The sequence below is a fragment of the Dendropsophus ebraccatus genome, chromosome 8 (assembly GCF_027789765.1).
Source record: "Dendropsophus ebraccatus isolate aDenEbr1 chromosome 8, aDenEbr1.pat, whole genome shotgun sequence".
NCBI lineage: Eukaryota > Metazoa > Chordata > Amphibia > Anura > Hylidae > Dendropsophus > Dendropsophus ebraccatus.
In genome coordinates, this window is record NC_091461.1 from 116,627,008 (window position 1) to 116,646,912 (window position 19,905).

The 19,905-nt window shown below is 42.6% G+C and overlaps 1 protein-coding gene across 1 annotated transcript in view; it reads right to left on the minus strand.

Moving 5' to 3' along the window:
* PTGFR (prostaglandin F receptor) overlaps positions 1-18,080 on the minus strand; it is a 30,071-nt gene extending 11,991 nt beyond the window's left edge. The window contains exons 1-2 of the mRNA XM_069979453.1: positions 17,560-18,080; positions 7,998-8,843 (exon numbers count right to left, since the gene is read on the minus strand). Of these exons, the coding sequence (XP_069835554.1) occupies positions 7,998-8,792 (795 nt within the window). The 5' untranslated portion in view covers positions 8,793-8,843; positions 17,560-18,080. The remainder of the gene's footprint in view (positions 1-7,997; positions 8,844-17,559) is intronic.
* Between the last annotated feature and the right edge of the window lie 1,825 nt (positions 18,081-19,905).

The following is a 19,905-nucleotide window of genomic DNA, read 5'->3' on the forward strand; positions in this document are numbered from 1 at the left end:
CCGCAGCAGAAAATGAGCTGCAATACGGTACGTGTGAAGCTACCCTTAAGGACCTGTTCTAATTTGATCTTATTTTCTATCTACACGCCATATGCCAAAAGAGTGTCCTTCTCAAATAAACCAGACTGGTGCACCCTGGAACACCTTTTGCAGACTGATTTATTTGATCTAAAAACATCAAGGCTTTGTATAATAAAAGCAAAACACACAAACCACAAGGTTCTTCTCAACTAAACTTATATCATTACAGAAAGGGGTTAACCCTTTAAGGACATGGCCCATTTTCGTTTTTACGTTTTCGGTTTTTCCTCCTTGTGTTTAAAAGGTCATAGCACTTGCATTTTTCCACCTAGAAACCCACATGACCCCTTATTTTTTGCGTCACTAATTGTACTTTGCAATTACAGGCTGAATTTTTGCATAAACTACACTGCGAAACCAGAAAAAAATTCGAAGTGTGGTGAAATTGAAAAAAAAAACGCATTTCTTTTATTTGGGGGAAATGTGTTTTTACGCCATTCACCCTGGGGTAAAACTGACTTGTTATGCATGTTCCTCAAGTCGTTACGATTAAAACGATATATAACATGTATAACTTATATTGTATCTGATGGCCTGTAAAAAATTCAAACCGTTGTTAACCAATATACGTTCCTTAAAACCGCTCCATTCCCAGGCTTATAGCGCTTTTATCCTTTGGTCTATGGGGCTGTGCGAGGTGTCATTTTTTGCGCCATGATTTGATCTTTCTATCGGTACCTTGATTGCCCATATACGTCTTTTTGATCGCTTTTTATTACATTTTTTCTGGATTTGATGCGACCAAAAATGCGCAATTTTGCACTTTGGGATTTTTTTGCGCTGACGCCGTTTACCGTACGAGATCAGGAATGTGATTAATTAATAGTTCGGGCGATTACGCACGCGGCGATAGCAAACATGTTTATTTATTTATTTATTTGTTTACTTTTATTTAAAACCTGGGAAAAGGGGGGTGATTCAGACTTTTATTAGGGGAGGGGGCTTTTTACTATTAACAACACTTTTTTTTTTTTTTTACACATATACTAGAAGCCCCCCTGGGGGACTTCTAGTATATACACTTGGATCTCTCATTGAGATCTCTGCAGCATAGATATGCTGCAGAGATCCATGAGATCGGCACTCGTTTGCTTTCGGCTGCTGCAGCCGGAAGTAAACGAGTGCCGAGCCGAGGACGGCGCCATCTTGGACGCGTCCCCGGCCGGCATCAGTAACGGAGATCGCTCCTCCGGGACAAGGTCCCGGAGGAGCGATCTCCCCCACTAGACACCAGGGAAACGTTGCCTCCGGTAATCGGAGGCAGCTGTCAACTTTGACAGCTGCCTCCGATTAGCTAATTAGCGGGCACGGCGATCAGACCGTGCCCGCTAATAGCGGCGGTCCCGGGCTACACGCGGCACCCGGGATCGCGGCACTTCAAAGCGGGGCCGTCGCGCGGCCCCGCTTTGAAGTGCAAGTGAGGACATAGGATGTACCGGTACGTCCTATGTCCTTAAGAGGTTAAAGGAGAAGTCTGGCGAAATTTTTTATTAAAGTATTGCATTGCCCCCCAAAAGTTATACAAATCACCAATATACACTTATTACGGGAAATGCTTATAAAATGCTTTTTTCCCTGCACTTACTACTGCATCAAGGCTTCACTTCCTGGATAACATGGGGATGTCACTTCCTGGATAACATGGTGATGTCACTTCCTGGATAAACATGGTGATGTCACTTCCTGGATAAAATGGTGATGTCACTTCCTGGATAACATGGTGATGTCATGACCCAACTTCTAGGGCTGTGCGGGCTGTGGCTGCTGTAGAGAGGATGATGGCAGGAGGACACTGAGGGACACAGGGCACTGGAGGGACACTGAGCATCCCTCTGCCATCATCCTCTCCAGCAGCCACAGCCCGCACAGCCTGGAAGTTGGGTCGTGACATCACCATGTTATCCAGGAAGTGACATCACTATTTTATCCAGGAAATGAAGCCTTGATGCAGTAGTAAGTGCAGGGAAAAAAGGAATTTATAAGCATTTCCTGTAATATGTGTACATTGGTGATTTGTATAACTTTTAGGGGGCAATACAATACTTTAATAAAAATTTTCGCCGGACTTCTCCTTTAAGTAGCTGACCGATCTGACCACTGGAACCCCCACTGATCCCAATTTTGGAGGAGTGAGTGAGTGAGTGAGAGCGCACATGTAAGGCTAGAACGTTATCTGTTCTCTACAGAGCTTCCAAAAATGCCATTCGGGAAAGGATTGTTCTTCATTCCTGGGAATTATCCACTGTCCTATGAAGAGTGGATAAACCTTTAATCTTGGGCTGACCCCGTTAAACTGGGTGTTGTGTCTATACCGACCCTAAACTTCGCCAATGTTTTTGTGAAGTGAAACCGGCCTTAGGGCAGATATGACGTTGAAAGGAAGTGCGACTGTCACCACTAATAGGGTGCTCCATTGGAGATTACATTCCTCTTCTTAATGAGTCCCACAGTCCTCCAGTCAGTCTCCGCGATGATAGACAAAGCTTTGTTGTAGGACACAGAAGGGTGGATGTTTTTAGGTTTATTTCCCCCGTCACCCATAGAAGTTGATGTAATTTGTGCACTCTATCACTGATCCTTTTCACTTAGACACGCTATCCCGACTAGACGAGACCTCAAACCCTTCCATATGCAACGTTCTAATGACTCCGCAAGTCGACAAAACTGCGACAAAGGGAAAAAACATCTGATAACAAAAAGGAGAGAACAATATCAGCAGCAACAGAAAAGCAAAAAAAAACTTCTTATCTGGAAACCACCCGCTAGGACAGGAGGACAAAATAAAATATAAAAAGTCTCCTATAAGAGTAATGGTCCCATCACACGGGGTGCTTACCAAATATAAGCCCTGTGTAATGGGGCCAGTGATCAGCTGATCCGTTAGTTGGGGTCTGAGTACCACCGTTCAGACCACAACCAATCAGGAGAACAAGTCCGGATCACGACTTTGTGTCACGTGACCTAGACCGACTTCCAATGCAAGTCTATAGAGCGATCCCGGTTTCATAGACACAGAGAAGGAAGAGGAGCACACGGCATCGCGGCCGTCTCCCTGCTTGTTCTACTCATCGGTCGGGGTCAGAGTGTTTAATGTAAAAACGTTCGAGATGGCAGATCATAAGTTTTATTTGATGACAGGTACTTTTAAAAAAAAATCTTTTACTATTTATACTTTTGTTTAAAAATCTCAGGTCTTCCAGTACTTATCAGCTGCCGTATGTCCTGCAGGAAGTGGTGAATTCTTTCCAGTCTAACACAGTGCTCTCTGCTGCCACCTCTGTCCATGTCAGGAACTGTCCACAGCAGGAGAGGTTTTATATGGGGATTTGCTGCTGCTCTGGACAGTTCCTGACATGGACAGAGGTGGCAGCAGAGAGCACTGTGTCAAACAGGAAATAATACACCAGGACATACAGCAGCTGATAAGTACTGGAAGACTAAAGATTTTTAATTAGAAGAAAATTACAAATCTTTACAACTTTCTGAAACCAGTTGATTTGAAAGAAAAAGATTTCCGCTGGAGTACCCCTTTAAGGTCCATTCCCAATTCAGACAACACAGGGGATTGCACAGTATAAATGATACAGATTTAGGATACAACACAAATAGGTAAAAGTGCAGAGACAGGTTCGATTGTAAGGGATGTGCTAAAAGGTGTAATTATATATAAAATAACACAGAACTATTCATTCATATCGAGAAGAATTACAGCGAGCGTGTTCTAGCGGTGTCCCCTATTCCCTGCAGCCAATGTATTGTCTATGGAGTGATTACAGGTAAGTGTCGGGCAGCATGCTGCGGCTTGGACTGTAATAGCCTATAATTCTATGTCTATATACTCAAAGCCGCTCTTATCTTACAGAATAATGGGAGTCATTGATGTCTATACCATAATGCATTGCTGAATGATGTTCCAGGTAATCAGGTCTTTTCTCATAGTCCAGACCCCGTCCCCTGTATCAGCGGTGGCCCGGGCACCCTTCACTTTACACTGCACCTCTCTCACTTCTGCAGCCAAGGAAATCCTGGAAAACATGGATTCAGCCATAGGCCTTACGCTCTTCCCGCCGCTGGGCAGTTAATTAACGTCGCTGCAGCCTATGCCTGATGCTGCAGCAATGATAATTAACGATCCAGGATGACACAGGCGCAGGAGCTGCGTCTGTGTCATCCGCGGCAGGTCCCGGCTATTAGTGATAGCCAGGGCCCGCCACGCTCCGGGGCTGAGAGTTAACCCTATAGATACTGCGGTCAGCACAACCGCAGCATCTATAGGGCCCCTAACAGAGAATTCTCCCTCTACAGAGGGAGAATTCTCTGTCTGCTGTCCTTCGGGGCTCTGTGAAGTGATTGCAGAGTCCCAATAGTAGCCATGGAAAGCGGAAGCCTCAGGCTTCTGGTTTCCTAACTACGGAGGCCAGCGGGGGAGGGAGTGAAGGCTGGGTGCGTGGGGAGCGCGCCTGTGAGCTTTGCCCCCTCCCCTCTCTCCCCTGCCGCTGTCACAAGATTTTAACAGCGACAGGGAACAGAGTATCATTATGATCCCATAAGCTGATTTCCAAACACGGCCTGGGGTATTAATGACCACAGGTCGTGAAAGGGTTAAGCTGTATCCATGTTTTCCCAGACTCCCTAGGGCTGGATCCAACTTCTCCAGCCACAAGTATTCAAATCCTGAATAATCTGACTTGATCATGCTCCAGATGCTCTCATCTCCAGTAATGACCTTAGAACACTGGAGATTTCACTGTTAGCCCCCGTACTATTCATCCACATAAAGAGGTTTTTCAGAATAAAAAAAAAAAAAACACAGCTACTTTGTTGCAAAAACAGCGCCACCCCTGTTCTCAGGTTATGTGTGGTATTACAACTTAGCTCCATTCACTTCAATAGAACTGAGCTGTACACCCTACACTCAACCTGAAGACAAGCAGCCATGTTTTTCTAAGCCAAAATAACCCCTTTAATTACTCTGCCTGTCTAGTGTGATTCCTCCTCTCCTCTTACATCTGTGACCCGCGTGTCACATGATCTTGGGTCTGGCTGGCCCGTATACTATACGGTTATAATGCTGATGTATTGGGAGCAAACACAACGGTTGCCTTCCCGACTGGGCAACTGAGCCATTTTCACTTTACACCATGTTTGATAAATCCCCCACTATATCTTAATTTTTTTTCTTTCAAATAAACTTGTGCCACAGATTTGTAATTTTCTTCTATTAAAAAAAAAAAAAACTCCAGTCTTCTAGTACTTATCAGCTGCTGTATGTCCTGCAGGAAGTGATGTATTATTTCCAGTCTGACACAGTGCTCTCTGCTGCCACCTCTGTCCATGTCACGAACTGTCCAGAGCAGCAGCAAATCCCCATAGAAAACCTCTCCTTCTCTGGACAGAAAGAATACACCACTTCCTGCCGGACATACAGCAGCTGATAAGTAATGGAAGACTTGAGAATTTTAATATAGTAAATTATTAATCTCTAGCACCAGTTGATTAAAAAAAAATTTTTTTGTAAACTACCCCTTTAACATCAACATATCAATCCGTAATAACCACAACTGGCTGGATGCCTGGGATAGATCCTGTACCTATCATCTGCCGCAGTACTCTGCCGTGCCCTGGTTGTGACCCTTTCTCAGCGGGGGTGGACATCACAGTGTGACCTCACCATTAAGCAGCTGTTGTGTAATTCACTGATGCGGCTTTGTACTTGCTCTCGGCTGTTTCGCACATTTACCATCACACATAGAAGATGATGGGCCTGAACCTGAGTGCCCTTACAGAGATTCCCATGATGCTCCGAGGCACAGAATGGCTTCATTTGCACTCATGAGCTATTCATTACAGGCAGCGCCATTATTTTCCTGACATTATTTTGCCGCTGGTATCGGAGTTCCCTGAGAAAAGCGGGAAAATAAATGGAGATGAACAGAACGAGGCGGACGCTTATATTCCTGTAATGTGAAGGTTATCACTAAACGTAGGATAATGTGCCCCCCGCAGCGTGTTACTGTATGAGGGATTACGGGACTATTACAGGGGACATTTGGTTATAGAGTAAAAAAAAGAAATAGTACAAAAACTATAATAATCCTGATTTTCTAAACCTTGTCTTAAAGAGATATTACCAATATAGCGCTGAGCAGTGTTCTGAATCCCCATAGAGAATGAATGGACCGATGGCGCTCTAATATCCCTCCATTCTTGTTATCAGTGGGGGTCGCAGCAGTCGGACCCCCAAACAGTTAAAGGAATACTACGACATTTTTTTATTTTTTTATTTATTTTTTAAATCAGCTGGTGTCAGAAAGTTATACAGATTTGTAAATTACGTCTATTTTAAAATATCCTGTCTTCCGGTACCTATCAGCTGCTGTATGTCCTGCAGGAAGTGGTGTATTCTCTCCAGTCTGACACAGTGCTCTCTGCTGCCACCTCTGTCCATGTCAAGAACTGTCCAGAGCAGCAGCAAATCCCCATAGAAAACCTCTCCTGCTCTGGACAGGAGAGGTGGCAGCAGAGAGCACTGTGTCAGACTGGAAAATACACCACTTCCTGCAGTACATACAGCAGCTGATAATTCCTGGAAGATGAGATTCTTTAATAGAAATAAATTACAAATCTTTGGCACTTCCTGGCACCAGTTAAATTAATTTATTTTTGTGAACTACCCCTTTAAGTTTTCTCAACAAGAAAAACCCAACTGCATGTATCTTATTGGTGACTTGTAGAAGAAGGACCTTCCACTCGGAAGACACCAGAGTGATATTTGCTGTGGCAGACTGTAACAGGTCATGTACTACAAGTAATTGGGTGTTCTGCAGTACTACATTTCCCCAGTAGAGGCCGCTGTGTGGGAAATGTGTGACAGAAGCTTCCCGGCAATCAGCGGGTTTCCGTCTCAGTCGGGGCTGTCATGTTGACATATTCCATTCAACTGAATTGAGGCTTTTACGTGTATGCGGAAAACAAGTTATTATTAGGATATAAGGATTTTTGTGTTCTTGAAGGAGTTTACACATTCATTTCCTTGCACAAACGTAACTGTGTCCACACTTCCCAGTCCCCGGCCTGCAGGCGTGCCATGGGGGGGGGAGCACTTTACTACACGTTGTGTGACCAAAACGAGATAGAAGTTGCTCTATAAACAATATTCTGTAAGAGTTTTCAAAAGGAGAAAAGACTTATAAGATATACGGAACTTCCAGTAATCCAACATCCTATGGGTCTCAAATCCTGTGAAATGGTGTTGAGCGGACTTGCCAAACTGTTTAGGTTGAGTATACTGTAGTTTTCTGTTCTCTTGACTCCAGGTGGCTGGAGAAGTTGGATACCGCCCTAGGTTGTCCTGGAAAACATGGTTAGACATAGACAATAGGCAGTATCTATATTTTCCTGACAGCCCTAGGGTGGCATACAACTTCTCCAGCCGTTGGGATTCAAGTGACGAACATTTGGGTTCAGAAAACTTTGCCAAACTCGAATGGTTCGGCAAGTCCACTCAACATATGCTGGGCAATCCCATGATTTTTTTTGATGGGCTGGCTTACTCTATAATGTATTAGGAGGCCTCTCAAATTTTCCCTTTGTCGATGCCTAGAGACTCACTTTAAGCTGATCATCTGGGATCACGACAGAGGAACATCCAATGATCAACTTATTTTCCGAGACCTTTCAAAACGAATTGTCTAAAGCTCTAAACTTATCCTATGAATAGGGGGTAGCCTAATGACTGAGACCACCACATTCCTTTCCTATGTGGCTTCCGAGCATTGCAACAAGCCCCTTTAAGTCATTTAGAGTCATAACAGATAATTACACACCAAAACAGAAAGGGTTAAACAACATATATTGATGAGTAATCGCCTTTAAGCCACAATCCAAAGTGTTTCCTTATGTGTTTGAACACTTACCAAGAATGGAGTCCAGCAAATACACGAGACGCACATAATGGCCAGGAGCTGGATGATCATCTCTAGATGATGAGATCGGCCTTGTCTGTGTTGCTGGCTTTTTAGTTTAGATCTGAGTAATGTTATTCCAGTCATGGCATTACATAAGAAGGAGATGGCCAAGGAAACCAGCCCCAAGGAGGAGAAGAACAACAAATGGAATTGGTCCATCCAGTCTTCGATATGTTCAGTTTTTAGAAAGCACCAAGTCCTGGTGGCCTGGATGTGATAGGACCTTAAAGTCACAATGGGCAGCAAAGCCACCGAGATGGCGAAGAGCCAGACGAAGGCCAAGATCATCTTGGCATGTCTTGAAGTCATTTTGGTAGAGTGAAAGATGGGCTCGGTGACTCCTATACACCTCTCGACCGCCATCACGCTCCCAAGTAACAGCGGGCAGAGGCCAAAGAAGACCATGCACATGCCAAAAATGCTGCACAGAACGTTCGCATGGTCAAACTTTGACCAGTCTCTGTTGGATGCATAGACGAAGACCGCGATGGTGCCATTGATGAGATGGCCGAACAAGTCAGTAAAGACCAGGCCGCTGGCAAACAATAAGAAGGAGGCTTTGGACTTCTTCCGGAACCTCTGGTAGGCCTTCAAGAGTATGAATATGGCGAGACTGTTAGATGTGATCCCCACCGTCATGAATACTATGGAGAAGAACACCGATATCTTCAGGTCCCTGAGGTCCGTACTGTTCGATGGCAATACATGGTCGCTGAACAGGGCCAGCTCCGTACTGTTGTTCATTGTTGGATAAGGAGATTCGGAGACTAAATCATCTCCATGATACAATGCAACCTGTTATAAGAAAAGAAGAGAACGGTAATAAAGATGAGGATATGCGGGTAAACATACTGCCTGATCTTAACCCCTTAGTTACCGGACTATCTTAGGCCCCAGTGATTGGGCATTTTTTTGTTCATTATGACCTTCGAAACACCATAACTATTTTTATCCCCATCAATGTAGCCGTATGAGGGCTTGTTTTTTGCGGAACAAATTGACAGAACTGAGTTTGAGCTCGTTTTATTTAAATAATATAGTTAACCTTTCGATCGCCTTTTTTCATTTTTTTCATGCACTAATACAATGCACTGCAATGCAGCACATTATATATAGCTGTGCCTCCAGCATAACTTTATAGAGGCATATACATGGCCGGCCTGGAGGCTTTCAGAAGGTTCCCCGGCTGCTAATAAAATCTATTATCTTTATAAAAGCTCATGATAACTTGTATGTGAACAGTAACTCTACCAGCAGAATACTGAGTGCAGCTCTGGAGAGTATAAGATAATGTCTGTCTCACCAAAGATTGAAAAAGCTTATAACATTGTATTGCTATATTGGCTGTTTCAATGAAATTAACTCAATTAAGTCAAATCTATCTATTAATATAATCTATCTATCTATCTATCTCCTATCTATCTATCTATCTATTATCTATCTATCTATCTATCTATCTATCTCTCCTATCTATCTATCTATCTATCTCCTATCTATCTCCTATCTATCTATCTATCTCCTATCTATCTATCTATCTATCTATCTATCTATCTATCTATCTCCTATCTATCTATCTATCTATTATCTATCTATCTATCTATCTATCTATCTATCTCTCCTATCTATCTATCTATCTATCTATCTATCTCTCCTATCTATCTATCTATCTATCTATCTATCTATCTATCTATCTCGTATCTATCTATCTCCTATCTATCTATCTATCTATCTATCTATCTATCTATCTATCTATTATCTATCTATCTCTATCTATCTCCTATCTATCTATCTATCTATCTATCTCCTATCTATTATCTATCTATCTATCTATCTATCTATCTATCTATCTATCTATCTCCTATCTATCTATCTATCTATCTATCTCCTATCTATCTATCTATCTATCTATCTATCTATCTATCTATCTCCTATCTATCTATCTATCTATCTATCTATCTCCTATCTATCTATCTATCTATCTATATATCTATCTCCTATCTATCTATCTATCTATCTATCTATCTATCTATCTATCTCCTATCTATCTATCTATCTATCTATCTCCTATCTATCTATCTATCTATCTATCTATCTATCTATCTATCTCCTATCTATCTATCTATCTATCTATCTATCTATATATCTATCTCCTATCTATCTATCTATCTATCTATCTATCTCCTATCTATTATCTATCTATCTATCTATCTATCTATCTCCTATCTATCTATCTATCTATCTATCTATCTCCTATCTATCTATCTCCTATCTATCTATCTATCTATCTATCTATCTATCTATCTATCTATCTCCTATCTATCTATCTATCTATCTATCTATCTATCTATCTATCTATATATCTATCTCCTATCTATCTATCTATCTATCTCCTATCTATCTATCTATCTATCTATCTATCTATCTATCTATCTATCTATCTATCTATCTCCTATCTATCTATCTCCTATCTATCTATCTTCTATCTATCTATCTCCTATCTATCTATCTATCTATCTATCTATCTATCTATCTTTCTATCTCCTATCTATCTATCTATCTATCTATCTATCTATCTCCTATCTATCTATCTCCTATCTATCTATCTATATATCTATCTATCTATCTATCTATCTATCTATCCATCCATTTATCTCATATGTCTACAATTTTTACACCACTGTTACAATTATTATTATTATTATTATTACATAACCCTCCTATATAAATACACGTGACATATAAAGACTTCCTATTCTGTGAGGTGATGACATTGTTCCTGAATTAACCGGAGGAAACAAAGGAAACTTCATTGTTTATTATTATATTTTCTCTACAAACTTTACAAGGAAAGTGACATCCGGTGAATCTGATGTGAGAAGATGAATCTCTTCTCATTTACAAAACATCCAAATCGGGAAGATCTCCTCTACTGCTCCGCAACTACAAGTCCCCAGTGATTATAACTGTTCTGTGCACTTGTCCTGTGCAGTCAGTGTAATAACATGCAGGGCCCTGACCAACAGGTAAAATAACATGTAAAGTCTTAGGGGGAGATTTATCAAACATGGTGTAAAGTGAAACTGGCTCAGTTGCCCCTAGCAACCAATCAGATTCCACCTTTCATCCCTCACAGACTCTTTGGAAAATGAAAGGTGGAATCTGATTGGTTGCTAGGGGCAACTGAGCCAGTCTCACTTTACACCATGTTTGATAAATCTGCCCCTTAGTCTCAAAAATTGTGTTATTGCTAAGAATTCACTTCTGACCACCATAAGCGGCGCTGTCTCCTGCCTGTAGCTTTACATGGTAACAGAGAAGGAACAGAAGAAATATAAGGCTGTAACATTATTTTCATATCGGTCATGGAAATCCCTTCAAGTTAGATATTTGGGAACTACCCTTTAAGCAATCCTTAAAGGACTAGTCCAGGTAAAGCTGATGCACTGCTGTAGGTTACACAGCTGGTTCTGAGGGGGAAGGGCATGATATATGGTTTCTTTCTGGTGTTCTGTCCCCTTGGACTCTGTATTAGACAGTATACACTGAACTGTTAAAGGTGTACTCCGGCGGGAAAAAAAATTTTTCAAATCAACTGGTATCAGAAAGTTTTTAAAAACCTCCAGTCTTCCAGTACTTATCAGCTGCTAAATGTACTGCAGGAAGTTGTGTATTCTCTCCAGTCTGACACAGTGCTCTCTGCTGCCATCTCTGTCCATGTCAGGAACTGTGCAGAGAAGGAGAGGTTTTCTACAGGGATTTGCTGCGGGACATACAGCAGCTAATAAGTAGTGGAAGATTTGAGATTTTTGTAATTTACAAATCTATGTAACTTTTGTGACACCAGTTGATATGAAAGAATTTTTTTTTCATTGGACTTCCCCTTTAAGCACAAGTATAGCTTTTCCACGGTGTCTCATTGGATAAATTCACCACATCTTACTACCGAATAAATATCGCCAAATCGCATCTAGAATCTCCTCTCTGAATTTCCTACGGAATTCCCCACCTCCTGCGCTTCCCTTCAAGATTTTTTTCTTGCCAAGATACACACTTTAATCCCGAAGCAATTGAGAAACATCCTAAAGGACGTCCATCCTAAGCTTTTCAGTCCTGTTTCAACAATCCAGGTTGTAGTGAGCTTTGTGTCAATACAGATGTAGCAGAGCTGACTTTGGCAGTGTAGCAGAGCTGAGTTGCTCTACAGATAAAACTTCTTGATCTCATGATTTGTGGCTTTCCTGTAGAGCTACACAAACTCAGCTCTGCTACATACACTAGCATCAGCTACACAAACTCAGCTCTGCTACATACACTAGCATCAGCTACACAACCTCAGCTCTGCTACATACACTAGCATCAGCTACACAACCTCAGCTCTGCTACATACACTAGAATCAGCTACACAAACTCAGCTCTGCTACATACACTAGAATCAGCTACACAACCTCAGCTCTGCTACATACACTAGCATCAGCTACACAACCTCAGCTCTGCTACATACACTAGCATCAGCTACACAAACTCATCTCTGCTACATACGCTACAATCAGCTACACAACCTCAGCTCTGCTACATACACTAACATCAGCTACACAACCTCATCTCCGCTACATACACTAGAATCAGCTACACAACCTCAGCTCTGCTACATACACTAATATCAGCTACACAAACTCATCTCTGCTACATACGCTACAATCAGCTACACAACCTCAGCTCTGCTACATACACTAGCATCAGCTACACAAACTCAGATTTGCTAAATACACTAGCATCAGCTACACAAACTCAGCTCTCCTACATACACTAACATCAGCTACACAAACTCAGCTCTGCTACATACACTAGCATCAGCTACACAAACTCATCTCCGCTACATACACTAGCATCAGCTACACAAACTCATCTCTGCTACATACGCTACAATCAGCTACACAACCTCAGCTCCGCTACATACGCTAGAATCAGCTACACAACCTCAGCTCTGCTACATACACTAGCATCAGCTACACAAACTCAGATTTGCTACATACACTAGCATCAGCTACACAAACTCAGCTCTGCTACATACACTAGCATCAGCTACACAACCTCAGCTCTGCTACATACACTAGCATCAGCTACACAACCTCAGCCCTGCTACATACACTAGCATCAGCTACACAATCTCAGCTCTGCTACATACACTAGCATCAGCTACACAACCTCAGCTCTGCTACATACACTAGCATCAGCTACACAAACTCAGCTCTGCTACATACACTAGCATCAGCTACACAATCTCAGCTCTGCTACATACACTAGCATCAGCCTGGAGTTGGTGATGATTCAGATCTGTTTGGCCTGGGTTCTGATGAGTCTGTATTTCACTACCACGCTGTATATATTGATGTCTCCACTCTTATTACTAACTCATTAGATATAGCGTATCTCCTCCAGGGATCTATATACTGCATTAAGTCGATCACAGTCTGTGCCAACCCGAGATCTTAACCCCAGTTAAAACTGCAGAAGACGGATGAAAAGTCTACGAGGAGCGAAGAAAACACTGAGTGCTTCATTCCAATAATAGACCAGGTCTGAGAATCATAAATTACAAGCTCTCCTTCCTGCCTATATATAGAACGGACGGAGTCGGAGGCCCGAACACTGCGACTTCTGTATAACCGTACAGCGGATCCCAGTCTAGTGGCGCCATTGTACGTCCCACGTGTTTTAGCATCAAGCACTGGTTTGGGAAAACGTGTACAAATAAGTAATAGAAGTAAGAGATTGCAACTAAATCTGCTCTTATTTAACCCAGAAATTGTGCAACACTCATCTATAGGCGATGTCTGGTAATGCAGCTAAGCCCCATTCAAATGAACCCTGCATTACCAGACGCTGCCTATTGACTAGGGTGGCGCTGTTTGTGGCAAGACATATGTGTCTCCATGAAATGTATCTGTCGACTACTTAAAATTTTTTTTTTTTTGTTTGAATCAGACCCTTGTGTTCAGACCCTAACCCTTTGCTAGAGAGCAGAGAGAGAAGCGCACAGCTGAGAACTTCTCCCCCCACTCTTTGTGCATGGTCTCATAGGCTTACATTGGGAGTGTAAGGTGCAGAGCTGAGTACATATGGAGCGTGCTCTTCTCTCAGATTATTCTAGCATAATAAATCGGGTCTAAATACTAAGATTGTGACCATTAAAAACTTTTAAAGTTAAAAGTGGTTTTTTTTTTGTTTTTTGTTTTTAGTGACATTCCTCTTTTAAAGCAGCCGATATGCTGGAGTATATACACGTTGACTGCAACAAAAATCAGGGTTGAATGAATAATTCTAATGGTAAGGAAAAATAAAATCTGCAAATAGCCTTGTATTATGGAACTGTTATTTATGCAATTGTCTCATTCATTGTGTCATTCAGTAGCTTAAAGGGGTAGTTCTGCAAAAAAAATAAGAATAATTCTTTGAAATCAACTGGTGCCAGAAAGTGCCAGACATTTGAAATTTACTTGTATTAAAAAATCTCCAGTCTTTCAGTACTTATCAGCTGCTGTATGTCCTACGAGAAGTGGTGTATTCTTTCCAGTTTGCTGCCACCTCTGTCCATGTCAGGAACTGTCCAGAGCAGCAGCAAATCCCCATAGCAAACCTCTCCTGCTCTGGACAGTTCCTGACATGGACAGAGGTGGCAGCAGAGAGCACTGTGTCAGACTGGAAAGAATACACCACTTCCTGCAGGACATACAGCAGCTAATAAGTACTGGAAGACTTGAGATTTTTTAATAGACAGTTGATTTGAAAGATAACATATTTTCTAAACTATTCCTTTAAACCTTTATTGTAATGTTTTTTAATAGATTCCATCAAAAATACAGGACAAAATCCTCGGTGTCTGACTGGTAAAGGACCGGGCGCTGCTGATATTTTCAAATTTCAGTTTCTATGACTGAAGCAGAAAAACGGAAATATTGGTTCTAATGTGAACGCGACCATAGTAAATCAATCCGGGGAAACTTATTTCTGATTAGTTACACGCAGCTCGGTTAGGACGATATAACATGGAAGTTTACATAACATCCGACATCCCGTACCCCTCCCGATGTGCTACGCATGGAGGGTAGGTTCACATACTGTGGACTTTATGCTGCAGATTTATGTAAATTAATAACATTTAAGGAAAAAAACTGTACCGCATACAGAACACGAGAACATATATGGTGCAAAGCATAAAAGCATAAAAACTTTGAAAAAGTTTCAGAAACTTTTCTGGATTGGCTCCTATATTAACACTGTGCAGGCGGCTGCAGCAGAACCATGAATTTAGGATTTGGGTGGAAGGGATCTGATCAAATCCGAAGAATTGTAGGGAATTATACGCTGCAGGGATCATCAGCTGTATCTCCATGCAGTACGTACTGATATACAGTATAGCAAATAATAAGATTCACAACCTATTGTTTTCCAGCTGTTGCAAAAGCACAACTCTTAGCATGCCCGGACAGCCGAAGGCTGTCCGGGCATGCTAAGAGTTGTGCTTTTGCAACATCTGGAGATCCCGAGTTGAGGATTATTGCCCTAATATACAGTATTCACCCTAAGGGGCTGGAGAGGGGCGCGTATAGTTCCCATATGGTTCTATACAATAGCAGCAAGGCTGTCATACGTTGCCTCCACATGGCATTGTGTTCCGGATCTACTCTTCCGTAGAAGTAATGCAGAGTGTACAGAAAGCTTAGAAGACAGATATAGGTGCAGTATGACCCCATAGACCTCAGAGCTGTAATGGATGCTGCCGCCTGCAATGATCCAGGAGCAACAACCAGAAATGTGGTGAAAATAACCCTATAGCACCTACATAAACCCTATAACACTATAGCTCTGACATAAACCCCGACTGCAGTGACATAAACCATATAGCACCTAGATAAACCTAACAGCACCTATATAAACCTTATAGCACCTACACATACACTACACCAACTACATAAACCCCGATTGCAGCGACATAAACCTTATAGCCCCTATATAAACCTATAGCAGCTACATAAACCCTAAAACACCTACATATACACTACACCAACTATATAAACCCTATAGCACCTACATAAATCCTATAGCAGCTACATAAATCCTATAGCACCTACATAAATCCTATAGCAGCTACATACGAGACGTTAACTATAAGTGTCCTTCTTACCATCCGAAGGGATGCAAAGTTTTCGTCCTGTTCCCCTATAACACGTCCTGTTCCCCTATAGCACATAACACGTCCTCTTCCCCTATAGCACATAACACGTCCTGTTCCCCTATAGCACATAACACGTCCTGTTCCCCTATAGCACATAACACGTCCTGTTCCCCTATAACACATAACACGTCCTGTTCCCCTATAGCACATAACACGTCCTGTTCCCCTATAGCACATAACACGTCCTGTTCCCCTATAACACGTCCTGTTCCCCTATAGCACATAACACGTCCTGTTCCCCTATAGCACATAACACGTCCTGTTCCCCTATAGCACATAACACGTCCTGTTCCCCTATAGCACATAACACGTCCTGTTCCCCTATAGCACATAACACGTCCTGTTCCCCTATAGCACATAACACGTCCTGTTCCCCTATAACACGTCCTGTTCCCCTATAGCACATAACACGTCCTGTTCCCCTATAGCACAAAACACGTCCTGTTCCCCTATAGCACATAACACGTCCTGTTTCCCTATAACACGTCCTGTTCCCCTATAGCACATAACACGTCCTGTTCCCCTATAGCACATAACACGTCCTGTTCCCCTATAACACGTCCTGTTCCCCTATAGCACATAACACGTCCTGTTCCCCTATAGCACAAAACACGTCCTGTTCCCCTATAGCACAAAACACGTCCTGTTCCCCTATAGCACAAAACACGTCCTGTTCCCCTATAGCACATAACACGTCCTGTTCCCCTATAACACGTCCTGTTCCCCTATAACACGTCCTGTTCCCCTATAGCACATAACACGTCCTGTTCCCCTATAACACGTCCTGTTCCCCTATAACACGTCCTGTTCCCCTATAGCACATAACAGGTCCTGTTCCCCTATAACACGTCCTGTTCCCCTATAACACGTCCTGTTCCCCTATAACACGTCCTGTTCCCCTATAACACATAACACGTTGTCCGCCTCTCACTTATAAACAGGATTGGACATATGTAGATCCCACGTATAGTGACTAACTATGGGGATTTAATGAATTTTAGTCATTACGGTGCAGCCGAGTCCCCCCTTTAATTTAAAGGGAAACTCCAGATTAAATTAAAAATATACCCTGCATGTATAATCCATATGAAAAGTAAAGTTCCTCTTCCCAGGACTGTAATATAAGCGATTCTGTGCAGGACATTCAGGGATGTGACATGGAAAGAGTTTACAGTAAAGTTGGGAAGACAAGAGAGTCTGAATATAGATGGAAACTATAGATATTAGTCACTGAGGGGACATTATAGAGAGAGTATATAGAGAGGGGGACTATACCTGTGCTGGGGTCCCTCACTGGTCACACTGGTCGCCATCCCGGTCCAGGATCATCCAGCAGATAAAGTAACAGAGAGCGAAGTCCTCAGTCCGGGTGCTTCCCCGTCAGGGTGTACAGGGGGGCGGGGATGGCCGGACCCCTCTCATCCCCCTGTGTGGAGATCTCTGGGCATAAACAGGCAGCAGGGGAGAGCTGGACTGGCAGGGGAGAGCTGGACTGGCAGGGGAGAGCTGGACTAGCAGGGGAGAGCTGGACTGGCAGGGGAGAGCTGGACTGGCCGGCAGAAGGGGAGAGCTGGACTGGCCGGCAGAAGGGGAGAGCTGGACTGGCAGGGGAGAGCTGGACTGGACGGCAGAAGGGGAGAGCTGGACTGGCCGGCAGAAGGGGAGAGCTGGACTGGCAGGGGAGAGCTGGATTGGCAGGGGAGAGCTGGACTGGCCGGCAGCAGGGGAGAGCTGGACTGGCAGGGGAGAGCTGGACTGGCCGGCAGAAGGGGAGAGCTGGACTGGCCGGCAGAAGGGGAGAGCTGGACTGGCCGGCAGCTGACAGGTTCTCGTTCTGAACATAGAAATCAATGTGTTTCTCCAGAAGCTCCGACCCCTCCCACAGGAGTTACCATTGTGAGACGTGGAAATTACACACACAGCATTAGCATATACAGCTACCGGGGTCCGGGCACAGCATGTGTATATACCTGGGGTCCTATATACCATGCACTGGTCTAATATCTGTATATAGTATATACCTGGGGTCCTATACACTATGCACTGGTCTAATATGTGTATATACCTGGGGTCCTATATACCATGCACTGGTCTAATATGTGTATATACCTGGGGTCCTATATACGATGCACTGGTCTAATATGTGTATATACCTGGGGTCCTATATACCATGCACTGGTCTAATATGTGTATATACCTGGGGTCCTATATACTATGCACTGGTCTAATATGTGTATACAGTATACACCTGGGGTCCTATATACTATGCACTGGTATAATATGTGTATATACCTGGGGTCCTATATACCATGCACTGGGCTAATATGTGTATATACCTGGGGTCCTATATACCATGCACTGGGCTAATATGTGTATATACCTACGGTCCTATATACTATGCACTGGTCTAATATGTGTATATACCTGGGGTCCTATATACCATGCACTGGTCTAATATGTGTATATACCTGGGGTCCTATATGCTATGCACTGGGCTAATATGTGTATATACCTGGGGTCCTATATACCATGCACTGGGCTAATATGTGTATATACCTGGGGTCCTATATACCATGCACTGGGCTAATATGTGTATATACCTGGGGTCCTATATAGCATGCACTGATCTAATATGTGTATACAGTATATACCTGGGGTCCTATATATACCATGCACTGGTCTAATATATGTATATACCTGGGGTCCTATATATACCATTCACTGGTCTAATATGTGTATATACCTGGGGTCCTATATACTATGCACTGGTCTAATATCTGTATATAGTATATACCTGGGGTCCTATATACTATAACTGGTGTCCTTATATACTATGCCTATTATACCTGCTATCTGTATACAGTATATACCTGGTGTCCTTATATACTATGTCTATTATACCTGCTATTTGTATACAGTATATACCTGGTGTCCTTATATACTATGTCTATTATACCTTCTATCTGTATACATTATATACCTGGTGTCCTCACCTACTACTACTCACTGGTCTAATATGTGTATATACCTGGGGTCCTATATACTATGCACTGGTATAATATGTGTATATACCTGGGGTCCTATATACCATGCACTGGTCTAATATGTGTATATACCTGGGGTCCTATATACTATGCACTGGTCTAATATGTGTATATACCTGGGGTCCTATATACCATGCACTGGTCTAATATGTGTATATACCTGGGGTCCTATATACGATGCACTGGTCTAATATGTGTATATACCTGGGGTCCTATATACTATGCACTGGTCTAATATGTGTATATACCTGGGGTCCTATATGCTATGCACTGGGCTAATATGTGTATATACCTGGGGTCCTATATACCATGCACTGGGCTAATATGTGTATATACCTGGGGTCCTATATACCATGCACTGGGCTAATATGTGTATATACCTGGGGTCCTATATAGCATGCACTAATCTAATATGTGTATACAGTATACACCTGGGGTCCTATATATACCATGCACTGGTCTAATATATGTATATACCTGGGGTCCTATATATTCCATTCACTGGTCTAATATGTGTATATACCTGGGGTCCTATATACTATGCACTGGTCTAATATCTGTATATAGTATATACCTG